This window comes from Centrocercus urophasianus, unplaced genomic scaffold (assembly GCF_019232065.1).
Source record: "Centrocercus urophasianus isolate 14NV4802_14NV808 unplaced genomic scaffold, USGS_Curo_1.0 seq_18, whole genome shotgun sequence".
Taxonomy (NCBI): Eukaryota; Metazoa; Chordata; class Aves; order Galliformes; family Phasianidae; genus Centrocercus; species Centrocercus urophasianus.
Genome location: NW_024884733.1, coordinates 5,712,615 through 5,725,239, shown reverse-complemented (window position 1 = coordinate 5,725,239; position 12,625 = coordinate 5,712,615). Strand labels below are relative to the sequence as shown.

Genomic DNA, 12,625 nt, shown 5'->3' with positions numbered 1-12,625 from the left:
CTTTCTTTTTAGAAGCCTTTCTTCAAACCTACAGACCTTTGCACCAGGTTCAAAGCCCAGCTACTGCTGAGAGTGCATTCATTATACTTTTCTTTGCATATTTTAGAATTGTCCCTAGAAACATTTCCACACTTAGTCTGCTCTGCAGGTCATTGAAAAACAAGGAAATATCTGAAGAATTCCAGAACAGACACTAATTGAAACAACAACTGTCCTTCAGAGGAAGATCACTGGGTAGTGCAGCTAGTCAACATGAAGAAACTCTAGTGACTTGTTAACTGAAGGCAGTATTTTGTGCTTTAAGGAAGTGTGAAAAATTTTCTTGTCTTCAAAGTCGATTCACTGCAATAGACTTACGTTCGTCACCAAAGTCTCCTCCATTTTTGTACTGCTAGTAGCCACTGTGTTAGGATGAGAAGGTGTAGTGTAGTCTGTTACAGACTCCTGTGAAGAAAAATAATTCCATTAAAATATCTCCCTTACCTAAATCCAATTTTAAGTTTCTTGGAAAAAGGTCAGCCTTTCCACAGGAAGAAACCTCACCATTCAGCAGGTTAGAATTTGATCTCCCAAAGATATATTTTTTTTCTTGGAAGGCACATCCTTGTTCAGCAATCCTTGTTGCTGAACTGCTATTGAAGAACTATTTTGGGTAGACTACAGTTTGTCCCATGATCTCAGAAGCATGACTTGAGACAAGTCAAAATACAGTCTTTAAAGCAAGGATACAGAGTGATGTCACGTCTGGGCATTGAACACACAGCTGTGGGGGCAGAGGCACTCATTGGTCACTCAAGATGCTTTAGCTGTTTGTAGGCAGTTTTTGTCCAATTCATTCAAAAAGTGAAATCACATTAGCTGAAACCTTCCTGTAGCTTTAAACAAGCAGGAATACCTTGGGTAGATCTGTAACAAGCAAGGCCTTCCAGTTAAAAAAAAGACAGAACAATTTTCCTTAAGTCCCGTCTTAAACTTAGTGCCTCTGGACAGCTCATGTTTGCTTCCTAATTTCTGCACTGGGCAGTAACATCAAGAAATAAAAGGGCTGGAAGCGCAAGCCCACCCAAAGGCTTTTCTTGTAGCTCATTTATCCTCACAGTTAGGTAAGCCACAACACGCTCCATGAATCAAACTCACTCTCATGGACTTAACTGCAGTCAGTGACTACTGCGGCTGTGGGTCTAAGCTCCCCGCTGAAAACATGTAATTGATGGCACTGCCAGCTCTCTAGAGAATGACCTACAACGAACAAAAAGGGACTGGCACCTCTCTGAAACAAAATTTAGCATTGTTTTTAGTCTTCCTCACTGGATGTTTAAATCTGAGTGTATTCCAGACAAACAAGTGGTGTAAGAACTGTTTTAAGACTATCAGATAAATGGTGTGACCAAACACTCCCAAATTAGCCAAGATTCATTAATTCGCTAGCAAATACTGAAAGCCCAGAATAGGTTCCACCATTTTTACAGAACCAAACACCAAGAAGTAACTGAAGCATAAATTAGCTGTTGACAAGTGTTTGGACTTGCCAACGCAATGCCTCTGAAAGCACCAAAGAGATGATACTTGTTTAATTCAGCCATACTCAACCAGTATGATGATAAACTATGAAAAACTATATATTGAATTCACTGCTAAAGTCTGTGACAGTGTCTCCTAAGATATTAATTGAAGCATTAAGATACTAATCAGCAAGTGACAAAGAGCCATCCTTAAGGATAAGCTTATTTTGGTAAAAGATCAGGACAAAGAGCCCTATACTATACGGGCTAGGATGTGCACACATGAATTTACGATGGAGACAGAAAGAACCTGCTTCACCACGTAGTTCTTCTCCTCACTTGTTGAACTGGTGGGATATAATACAATCTCATATAATCTTACACAGGATATAGGTTACATATGTAGAACAAAGCAAGCACACAAAGCTGCTTTAATCACAAGATCCTTTTAATGAAGTGTAACTGAATGGCTCCTTGTTTTTTAAAGATGCTTTATCACATAAGATCCTTTATCACAGGAAGTTTTAAAGGTAACATTACCAAAACGCCTTCAAGGCTAAGACCTGAGTTTTACATGGTCTCAGCACTACAGCTCGTCACAAAAGAAATTAAATCAAAGTTTTTGCTATCTTCCCAACTTTGGATAATTTTGCAGCATAGAAATTCTTAACTCCCAAGAGAATGTAAAACAAAAAGCCCTAACACATCCACTGTGGTGCCCTCAGAAGTGGGTGTGCAATGCTGAACAGCCCTATAAAAATAAGTTACGTGCTAAACGTGCAGAGAAAACAGTACTTTAGTTGTAAGAACAGCACTGATGATATCATGGGTTGGTTAACCATCACCTTTCATTTACTGATAGGAAAAAGTCTAGGAGTCTTTTACATACAGATACCATATGCTTTTGTAGTTCAATTACAGTGAATCTTCTGAACAACTGTTTTAGTGAATAAACCAACTGAATGCTTTGCTATAAATTAATAACTGTAATAATAGCATCAGCAGTAGGTACTGAAGTTATCTACAGGGTATTTACATCTGAACAAAAAACAGGTTACCTTTTTACAACTAAATTTGCTCAAAAGAGCTCACAAAACCTAAAGTGACTTTATGAACAGAAGGATACAGCAGACCTCAGAGCTCACCTAGCTACTGCAAAGGAGCAAGGGCCCTCAAATAATTAACATGCTGAACGTTTGATTTATTCCTGAGATACGGAATTAATTCAAACCAGAGTGCTTGTCAATACTGAACCATTTCAGAAATTACTTCTATATAAAGCATGCCTCCTTTTTGATATCACCTCTGCAACGTACCGCTTTTATCACCCGTTCATCCAAAGCTTTGTTGCCATTTCCAGGTACTGATCACCGCTGTGATCAGAAAGCTTCCAAACTTTACTTGGAGGTGTTCAAATGGAAGAAAGCTAAAGACGTCCTACCTGATTCAGAGACTTACGCAAGAAATTGCTTTTCACTCCAAAAATACTACCAAACTCAAGAGAAACAGCTGAAAGTGCTTCAGAACATCACAGCGATACATTCCTGATAAACAGCTCATCAGTACAAGGTGATCGACATTCACAGTTTGAGGCAGAACAGTCCTGTCTGATTAAATATATATGATCTTATTAAAGGGCTTGTTCTGGTATGGATGGGATACTTCTACAAAGTCTCTGCTTTTGAGGAAAGACAGCTAAGCTTGACTTTCATAAACATTCAAATCAACAAATACACTGAAGGAAGTACACCTTGCTGCAACCTGAGCAGTAGTTTCCCAAAAAGGATGGCAGTGTTCAAAGAAATAATTTTAGTGTGCTAAAAATTAAACATCTGACATTCGAACAACAGATTAAAAATGACATGGCTTCTTTCCTCATTAATGAGCAAAGACAATGTTACAGACAGGAAAAAGCAGCTGCAATACCAACCAGCACAGGAACCCCAAGACTAGGACAGTAAGTATTTAAAACCATTTCAGAAGTACCAAGACTGGTTTATTTCTGTGCAGTCCAGGTGAAATTTATCTTCCCTGATAGATCTGTAGGCTCTTGATTCAATTTCCATAGAAGTTAATACAAAATATGACTGCTTGTTCCCTAGAAAACTTACTACTGATGCCCATGGAACTCTACGTGACAAAGGAATTCAAAAGCAAATCTGGAACTGCTGAAGGTGTTTTAAGGCCTATTTACACCATACATTAAATGCTTCTAAAAGAAGCCACTTCAAACAATGAAGAAATTGTTGGAAATTGGCATGTCCAGCACAGACTTTCCATTTTCCTTTCAATTTGATCTTCCCTTTAGAAGAGGTTTGGCACTTCAATAATGTGGTAGTTCAAAGAACACAGGCAACCTGTTTTTAACTAGGGCCAGAAAGGCACAAAATACAGACTTCCCTTTTGAAGATCTCATTCTTTTAAAATACGTGTATACATGGTACCAATTTACTTCAGCAGAGCTACCAGCAAGTTAGTCCAGTGATCAAAGATGTCTACTCTACAGGATTAGGAGTTTCTCCTTGAGTGCAAGTCAAAGAAGTTTGAGAGATGGTCAGAAAGTACATGGCACACAAAGAACAGCCTCCTTAGCAAACACTTGAACAGGTTGATGTTTATGGTTCTGCACTTCTGATTCTGTGCACAAAAGAAGAGCACCTCGTTCAGTTCTGGTGTCAACACAAACCATTCACATCTACTACCAAAGACGAAAACTGCTAGGAAGGATGAAAAATCCCAGTACTTTATTTTCACACATTTGTCATTCCACTCAAAATCAAATTTGCAGCTAACAGCTGGGAACCATTTCTCCCTTAACATTTGCTCTGCAACAAGATTTCATCACAACAGCATCTTCTGCTTGTATGATAGCTTGACAAGTACCTGCTAGGACTGCTCCCCACCACCCCAGCAACAGGCTTAAACAAAAAAACTGATCTGCATTTCAGATTCTTCAACTATTAGTGAAACTGCTGCAGATGAACGGCTTTCCTGAGAGGTGTCAGAATGTTTCTGCTTAAGATTAGAAAGACAGATTGAGACAGCACGCAACAAACTTGAGTCTAAACTCACAGAACTGTTTTGCAAACTTTCCAATTATCAAAGCAGGTGTAACTATTGAACTAGTACCAACTCAATCCTGCATAGCTTCTCTCCATTTAAGAACACTCACAGTTCTTGCCTTAGACATGTAACTGACAGAAAAGACAGCCCCCACATGGGCCATTATGCAAACAGGAGAGTCTGTCCATGGGTGTTTTTCAATGATTCAGTGCTTTTGGCACATAACAGCCAAGAACTAAGCTACAGACCAGTGAAGGCTAACAGTAAGTCACCATCTCACTGGAAGGCAAGGGAGTTCCTTGCTGACAACTGCAATGAGTCCTGAATTCTGCAAGTGAATGTACCTTGAGTATATCCCAAGCCTGACACACAGAACCTTTAGGTAAACTGACTGAGCCTTATGCAATGCTTTAGCATCTTCCTAGCTTAGAGATTTCAACTCCACTCCCCCCCTTCACCCTTCTCAGAACACTTAACTCACAGCTTCAGGACATCCATGCTCTCAAACAACCACTGGGCATGCTCCTTTTCTGTAGCTTTCTGTTGAAAGTCAAGCTCTCATCTTGTGTATACCAGAAACACATTCAAGACATGAGTTCACACAATCTGTATCAAGCTCTAGTGCCACTCTCCACAAAAAGTAAAGGCTCTGAATAGTTCTCACGCTCATAAGGCAGTGGAAGACTTTACAACTTTCCAAGCTGATCTCTGCAATGACTGTGACAGCACATCTCCATACCACTTCCAGAGAACTATTTAAGTTCAAGCAGTAACCATTTGTTTCAAATCTGCTAATCAGCAAGCTCTGCTGTCCAGATCACTACAACCAGCAGGCAACAAAATTTAATCACATCACTGTGGCATTATTTTATATACAGTGCTCTATAATATTTCAACATTTTTCTTACCTTTGTGCTTGTTCCGAACTCTGGAGCAGACACAGATATCATTGTTCCTATTTCCGTACTCAGTTCACTTGTCGCTTTGGTTTCCTTTGCAGTGACAGGTTCTGGACTTCTCACAGAGGTGGGAGATGACTTTTCCTGTCCCTCAGGCTCTCCCTGTTGGGCATCCTTCACTTTCCTGTTCTTTAAAGAACGCTCTTTCCCAATAGGACCGGGTTTATACTCTTTGTTTTCTACTGGACTCAAGTCTGGAAGCTAAGTTAGTGTTAACTTGTCAGTTATGTCTTCCCCCCCACAGCTTACCCATAAAACAATATTTAACATGCTTAGAACAAGTTTGTTTAAATCTAACAAAGCTTTCCTCACAGCTAAGCATTTTCTAATAAGTAAATCAATCAAGATTAAATTAGTGGCAAGCATTTAAAATGCATCCACTCTGGACATTAAGAATTTAAACACTGTTGCCAAGTGAGACATATCATATGAAGTACAGCTAAAATAAAACCTAATTAAAACCTACAGCAGACTTTTCTTATAAGTACAGAAAAGTAAGGAAGCCACAAGACTTCATGTCCACACAATTTGTTCCAATTTTTAGAGAATTCTGATTTTACAGGGTTCCAGGAGATTAGAAAACTAGAAAAGGACTCCCTTCATATGTTGATGTCTCAGTGTTGGCAGCGTTTTTTTCCTACTGACTGAGCACGAAAAGGATATCCAGAAAAAAAAAACAAAAAAAAAAACCCACCACGTTCATGCATTGCCTTATATTGTGGAGATATTGTGGAGACTATGGCTGGAGTAGCTGCTGTAATTCAGCAGTTCCTTTTTGTACACCTGAATTAAAGAATGAAGGCCCCAGGGAACATGAATGTTCTGTTTAAAGAAGCATATCCTTCCTGGCTCAGCCCACCTTACTACAGAGCACAAAAATTCTTTAAAGGCAGTTTCTGATATCCTATTGCTTGAGCTTTGATAGTGGAAAACCAGAAGCTGATGGTATGTCTCTACAAACATGAACCATCTGTTTCACAAATGGACGAAGACCTTTTGTATTAAAATGCCTTTGGGGAGGGATGAAATTTTCCCAATGTATTTAGTACCCTCAGGAGGCCAGTACAGACTGGAAAATGTCTTTAGAGGGAAAGACAAAAGCACCTTGGAAGCGAGTGCCTAAGCTCTGCAACACAGCAATCAGGATCGTCAAACCCACCTCACCCTAAATACCTTTTCTTGTAATAATTAACAGAAGAAGTTCCTCCAGACAATTTCAGGTCACATTCTGAGAGGTTAAATGGCTTTGTTTCAATTACAGTCCTCTCGTTGCCCGTAGACATTGAACAAGCTAATATCTGGGTGACCAGATTGGTAGATGACAGAAGGGCTACTGATGTAGTCTACCTAGACTTCAGCAAAGCCTTTGACACAGTCCCTCACAGGCTTCTTCTGGGGAAACTGGCTGCCCATGGTCTGGACAGGTATACACTCCTTTAGGTAACAAACTGGCTAGAGGGCTGTGCCCAATGGGTAAGTGGTGAATGGAGTTAAGTCCAGCTGGCAACCTGTTTCAAGTGGTGTTCCCCAGGGCTCGGTACTGGGGCCCATCTTGTTTAATATCTTCACTGATGACCTAGATGAGGGGATTGAGTGTACACTCAGTAAATTTGCAGATGACACCAAGCTGGGAGGTGGTATCAATCTGCCTGAGGGTAGGGAGGCCCTTCAGAGGGATTTAGATAAGCTGGATCTCTGGGCTGAGGTTCAACAAGGCCAAGCGTCGGGTCCTGCGCTTTGGCCGCAACAACACCATGCAGCGTTACAGGCTTGGGGATGAGTGGCTGGATGATTGTGAAAAGGAAAGGGACCTGGAGGTGCTGATTGATGCTCAGCTGAACATGAGCCGACAGTGTGCCCAGGTGGCCAAGAGGGCCAACGGCATCCTGGCCTGCATTAGAAATAGTGTGGCCAGCGGGAGCAGGGAGGTGATCATCCCCCTCTACTCAGCACTGGTGAGGCCGCACCTCGAGTACTGTGTTCAGTTTTGGGCCCCTCACTACAGAAAAGACACTGAGATCCTGGAACATGTCCAGAGAAGGGCAACAAAACTGGTGAGGGGTATGGAGCACAAGGAGCAGCTGAGGGAGCTGGGATTGTTCAGTCTGAAAAAGAGGAGGCTCAAGGGAGACCTCATTGCACTCTACAACTTTCCTCAAGGGAGGTTGTGGTGAAGAGGAATTTGGCCTCTTCTCCCAGGCAACAAACAGGATCCAGGGAAATGGCCGCAAGTTGTACCAGAGGAGGTTTAGGTTAGACAAGAGGAAAAACTTTTTCTCTCAGAGAGTGGTCAGGCACTGGAATGGCTGCCCAGAGAGGTGATGTAATCACTGTCCCTGGCAGTGTTTAAGAGGCATCTGGATGAGGAGCTGGGAGATATGGTTAAGTGCTTGTGGTAGCAGTGGTAATGAGAAGACTGTTGGACTAAATGATCTCGTAGGTCATTTCCAACTTTGTGATTCTATGATCTGGGCTTCATTGTGCATACCATCATGATGGGGGATGTGTAGGATTTTTTTTTTCCCCATTCCTCCTCTTCATCAGAAAGGTTGAAGGATTGCAACTCTCATTTAGAAAAGCTCATCAAAATGGTCATCTCCAATGAGTTTACCATTTAGTTGCACATGTCTTTCAACAAAACCTTCAGGAGTCTTCAGTTATAACCAAGCAGGAAAAAAAAAAAAAAAATCTCTACATGGAAAATGGACAATTTTAGGAGGAGTTTCATATCCAAATGACTTCATTGGGGGCACTTGAACATGCTGTGCTACTACGACTCACCAGCATGATTAGCTACTGTACACTTCTCTGTTGTAAGGGTTTTATATTCTGCAATGAAAACCATCAACTGCAGCAGAGTTACTAAGTGCCTCAATAAATTCACAATGCATGTAACTGCAATTTTAGATTTCAAGAGTTTTTTGGAAAAAAAAAAAAGAAAGCACCTGTGTTCTAGAAATACAAAAAGGGCTTTAAGTACATCAAGACTGCTGCCAAATCTCAGACAAGAGAAACTGAATTAACTGGTTTAGTAACTTGTGAGCAAAGCGTATCTGTCTGAGCTACCTCTTCCTTCAAGTGAGTGCTAGCAATGCAGAGATAAGTACACACTGGAGGAGAAAACAACAGGAAATTAAGTTCCATTAACCTGAAAGATCACTAAGTGTAATCTGAATGACAGTAGTCATTCAGACTCCTTGTGAGAGGTAACAATGGAAGTACAAACTGATTGTGGTTAACTGGAAGCTCTAAATCTCCTGAGAAAAATGAGAAATGTATTTTAATTAAGTTTGATTACCTACTCACTCTTCCCAGATTAATTAAAAAAAAAAGTTAATCTTCTAGATGTCTGTTCTTTTGAGACTTCTTATCAGTGGGCTCTAACATTCTTCCCTTTTCTCCAAACACTTCTTCCCCTGCAACTTGATGTATTTCTTGGTAATCCTAGGTACAAAACTAAGCAAGGCACCATGTGTCAATGGCTACAGACAGCGGTGTGGGGGAGAAAGGCAGACACGGCCGCAGAAAGAAGTGAAATCGGAGATGTAAGACAGAAATAGCCTGCCCTCAAGACAACCTGAGCAAAATAAGCACAAGTGTACACAAAAATTAAAAACAAAAACACCCTACAAAATCCATACTCCTCCAGCAAAGCTAACAGATTCACAACTCCATCTTTATTGCAGCTACATCTGTTGCTCCAAATGGAGTCAGTGGATCAACTCTTGCCTTAGGATGCTGTGTACTTACACTTCTTCAAGCGAATTCCCCATCTTATTTTTTATCTTATGTTATTATTTTAGGAAATACAAACGTGGAATGCAATTTTTATAGGTCTAGTCCTATTTAAGTTAGCATTCCATTTTTCAATCAATTATTTGCAACATCTTTTTGACTAATCTTTCTTTTCAAGTTTTAAAAGTATGATGTTTTACCTTTTGTGCTTTGATGGGTCCAGCCCGAGGCTGTTTCTGTCTTTGCTCTTTTGGTTCTGGTAGCTTGTCAGTCGACTTCTCAGAAAGTACAGGGCCAACTTCATTATCACTACCACTGGAAGCAGGGGCTCCAAACTGAATAGTTTCTATACCAAGCTCGACTCCACCTTCTTGCCCAGGCTTTGCTCCCTATTTAAAAAGCAAGCATTTAACACATTTCAAAAGACTTCTATCAGTACACTGCCATTAGTTAATAAAAGACCATAAAGTATACTGGAAGTTGAATGCTACAAGCATACTTCTACCTTCTGCCAGCAAAAGCATTATTCATGATTGCAATAAACTTGCAAGTAGTAAACAACATATGAAACCACACTGGTTTCTTCTCAGCTTCCTACTGCTTAAAAGAGCTCAGGGGGGAGGAAAGTAGTAGTAGTGAAGAAATGTATAAATGAAATTGTGAAAAAGATGTGGTACTGAAAAGGAAAGAGAAATACAATATTAAAAAAGTCTAGATTCAAGTTCATATTATTCTCCTGAAACTTCAAAATTAGCATTCAAGAAAAAACAAAGACTTAAAAAGATTCACAGAACTCCTTATGCCATCCGAAATGGTGTCGTAAGAGAAGGCATCCTATTTCTGTCTGCATTACTAAGCTGGACACAAGCATTCACAAACTAGACAATATTTCAGCTTAAAAATATACACTGAACAGCAGCTACCAATAAAATCTGTGAAATCTGAGATTTGATTCATAAAGAACTGTCTTGCAGTTAATAAAAGCATTAGCCTGCATCATCCTGTACTACCTCCCTACCTCATGAAATTCTGCACACACCAGTTTATGTATGGCCACACCTGAATAATCGGCACCCAATCTTCACAATAAACAATTTGAGTAAGCTTCTTTCCCCTTCATCCTTACCTCTGGAGATGTGGCTGATCCAAAAGATGTCAAAGGTTTGTTCCAAGCACTCACTGAAGGCGGCTGAGGTGGACTAATAGGTCCCACTGACAAGTAAGGAGAGAGTTAAAAGCAAAACACCACCAAAAAAACCTAAGTTGCTAAATGCATTTGACTACAGCTACCAACTGATTGAGAAAAATTAGACCACAGATGTGTCCATTAACCAAGTTCTGGTTCAGAAGTTATTAGTGTACCCAGGAGTTAGCAATATGATTCATATTTAGCTGTTTTTAAAAGGGTTGATCATCACATTTGGAAGCTTGACCAAGCCCAACAAAACAGATTTCTGAAGGGAGTAATATCCTTATTTTGCGTAAACAGACTATGCTAACAACATAAAATACTGAGTAATGTCACACTGCAGAAGTCTTTTGAGTCTTTTGAAGTATTCATAGGTTTAAACATTACACTGTTGCCCTCTATTCCCTTTGCAAAATACACTTGCACGTGTAAATGTAAGAGCTGAGAGTCAGTGTTCTCTAACTACAATACCTGCCCCTCTTACGCACAAAAAGAATCCAGAAAACAGTACTTACATTTTTTGGAGATGTCATTCAGAACTGCGGTAGGAGGCACCTTGTTTTCCCATAGTTCAGTTCCCAGACCATTGTGAGCCTGGGCGTTCTGCAAGACTTTGCCTGATACCGTGAATTCTGTGCTGGCTGCAGCCCCTCCTGCAGCCTGATTTTGAGGCTGAACAGAAGCTGGTGGCTGACCTGGAGTCTGTGCTGCACACGGAGTCTGTGCCTGAGCTTGTGCCTGCTGCGCAGCTGCAGCTGCTGCCTGCTGCTGCTTTTTGGCAAACCTGGGTGGAAGTTTGGAATTTTGACCTCGACCTTTTTCACTCGATCCTTTTTTGGTCCAAACCTGCAAGCGAAAGTAAATTTTCACTCTTGCAGCTGGTAGCCTAAACAGAAAATACTGAATCCTAAGATGTTTAAGTGAAAGTTAATTTAACCTACTAATTCCGAACTCAAAATTAATACAACTATCTAGTTACATTTAACAGGTGAAAATACAGCTTCCTGAAATGAAGACACTGCAGACCTCATAACATTCCCAGTACTGCAAGGAGCTTTTTCCCACCACAAATGCCAGGTACAAATGCTGTGTCTTGTACCTGCACTGTTTGCTCTTCCTTCTTTCTGCGCTCTTCATCTTGCAAGCGTTTCTGTTGTTTCTTTGACACCACTTCAGTGAAGCCATCATCATTCAAGTTAGACTGAGAGTCTTCAACTACTGTCACTTCAGGGTGATCATCAATGATCACAACGCCTATTGAAATAGGAAAGGTGCCAACGTTGCTGTTTTAACAGCTTCAGATGCAGTGCACAACAAAATACATTAAGAATGAACTGCTTTAGGTGGAAGCAATTTCCCAATAAGCAGACACAGACGATGGGCCCTGATAAAAGCTGAGGCTTTGCTTGCTAAGTGCATTGCTGGTGAACTAGGACTGAATATTTATTAAGTGAAAAAGTTAATTAAGCATGACAAAAGTAGCAATCCTGAAATATACAATTATTCACGCATTTTAAAAAATCGTCGTCTTTTGTACGCTTTCAAACACCCTGCAGTCTATCATCTACCCAGCAATCGAACATCTATCCAGACAAGCTGAAGGGTGACAAGCTCTTGTTCTCATGGTATCTTATCAATACATACTTGCATAATTATTAAGATCAAATTGAGACAAAGCATCCACTTTTTCCTTAGGCTTTTTTGGACCAGCTTTAGGTTCTTCTCTCTTTTTGCCACTTGCATCCTTGGTACTCTTCTGCCCTGCTGCATTAACACCTCCTTCTTCCTGATGCAAAGAGTTGTTGTTGCTGGGCTCAACACCAGGCACGCTTGCTGTCTGGTCTTCAAATGGCCTATATTAGAAAAAAAATTATATTAAGGAAATTAACATCCACAGAGCTTAGGAAAGAAGAAGCTAGCAAAATGCAAATCACATTATAGGGTCGAGAGAGTTTAATGTGCAACTTCTTGGTAGGCTCCAGACATTTACTTTCAGCTCCTCAGTGAGCAGAAACTGAACAGAAAAAGCTGTTTTGGTAACACATCCAATGCACTGCTGTCAGAAGTATTCATAGGAAAAAAAGAAGTGCGTGATTTTAAGATGAACTCTGCCTCACTCTACGTAGTTAGACACACCACAACTCAACAGGTTCGCAGTTCAAAACTCTAGTAAAGCG

At 40.5% G+C, this 12,625-nt stretch overlaps 1 protein-coding gene across 14 annotated transcripts in view; it reads right to left on the bottom strand.

Annotated features, from left to right (window-relative positions):
* The window catches only part of PRRC2C (proline rich coiled-coil 2C), a 69,179-nt gene that overhangs the window by 21,068 nt on the left and 35,486 nt on the right, over window positions 1–12,625 (bottom strand). For 12 of the 14 annotated variants that reach the window (XM_042818986.1, XM_042818998.1, XM_042818991.1 and 9 more), the window contains 7 exons: window positions 12,093–12,301; window positions 11,548–11,702; window positions 10,964–11,294; window positions 10,386–10,471; window positions 9,460–9,648; window positions 5,474–5,725; window positions 358–444 (listed from right to left, as the gene is read on the bottom strand). In XM_042818986.1, the coding sequence (XP_042674920.1) occupies window positions 358–444; window positions 5,474–5,725; window positions 9,460–9,648; window positions 10,386–10,471; window positions 10,964–11,294; window positions 11,548–11,702; window positions 12,093–12,301 (1,309 nt within the window). The remainder of the gene's footprint in view (window positions 1–357; window positions 445–5,473; window positions 5,726–9,459; window positions 9,649–10,385; window positions 10,472–10,963; window positions 11,295–11,547; window positions 11,703–12,092; window positions 12,302–12,625) is intronic. The other 2 variants (XM_042818993.1, XM_042818997.1) reach the window with 1 other exon arrangement.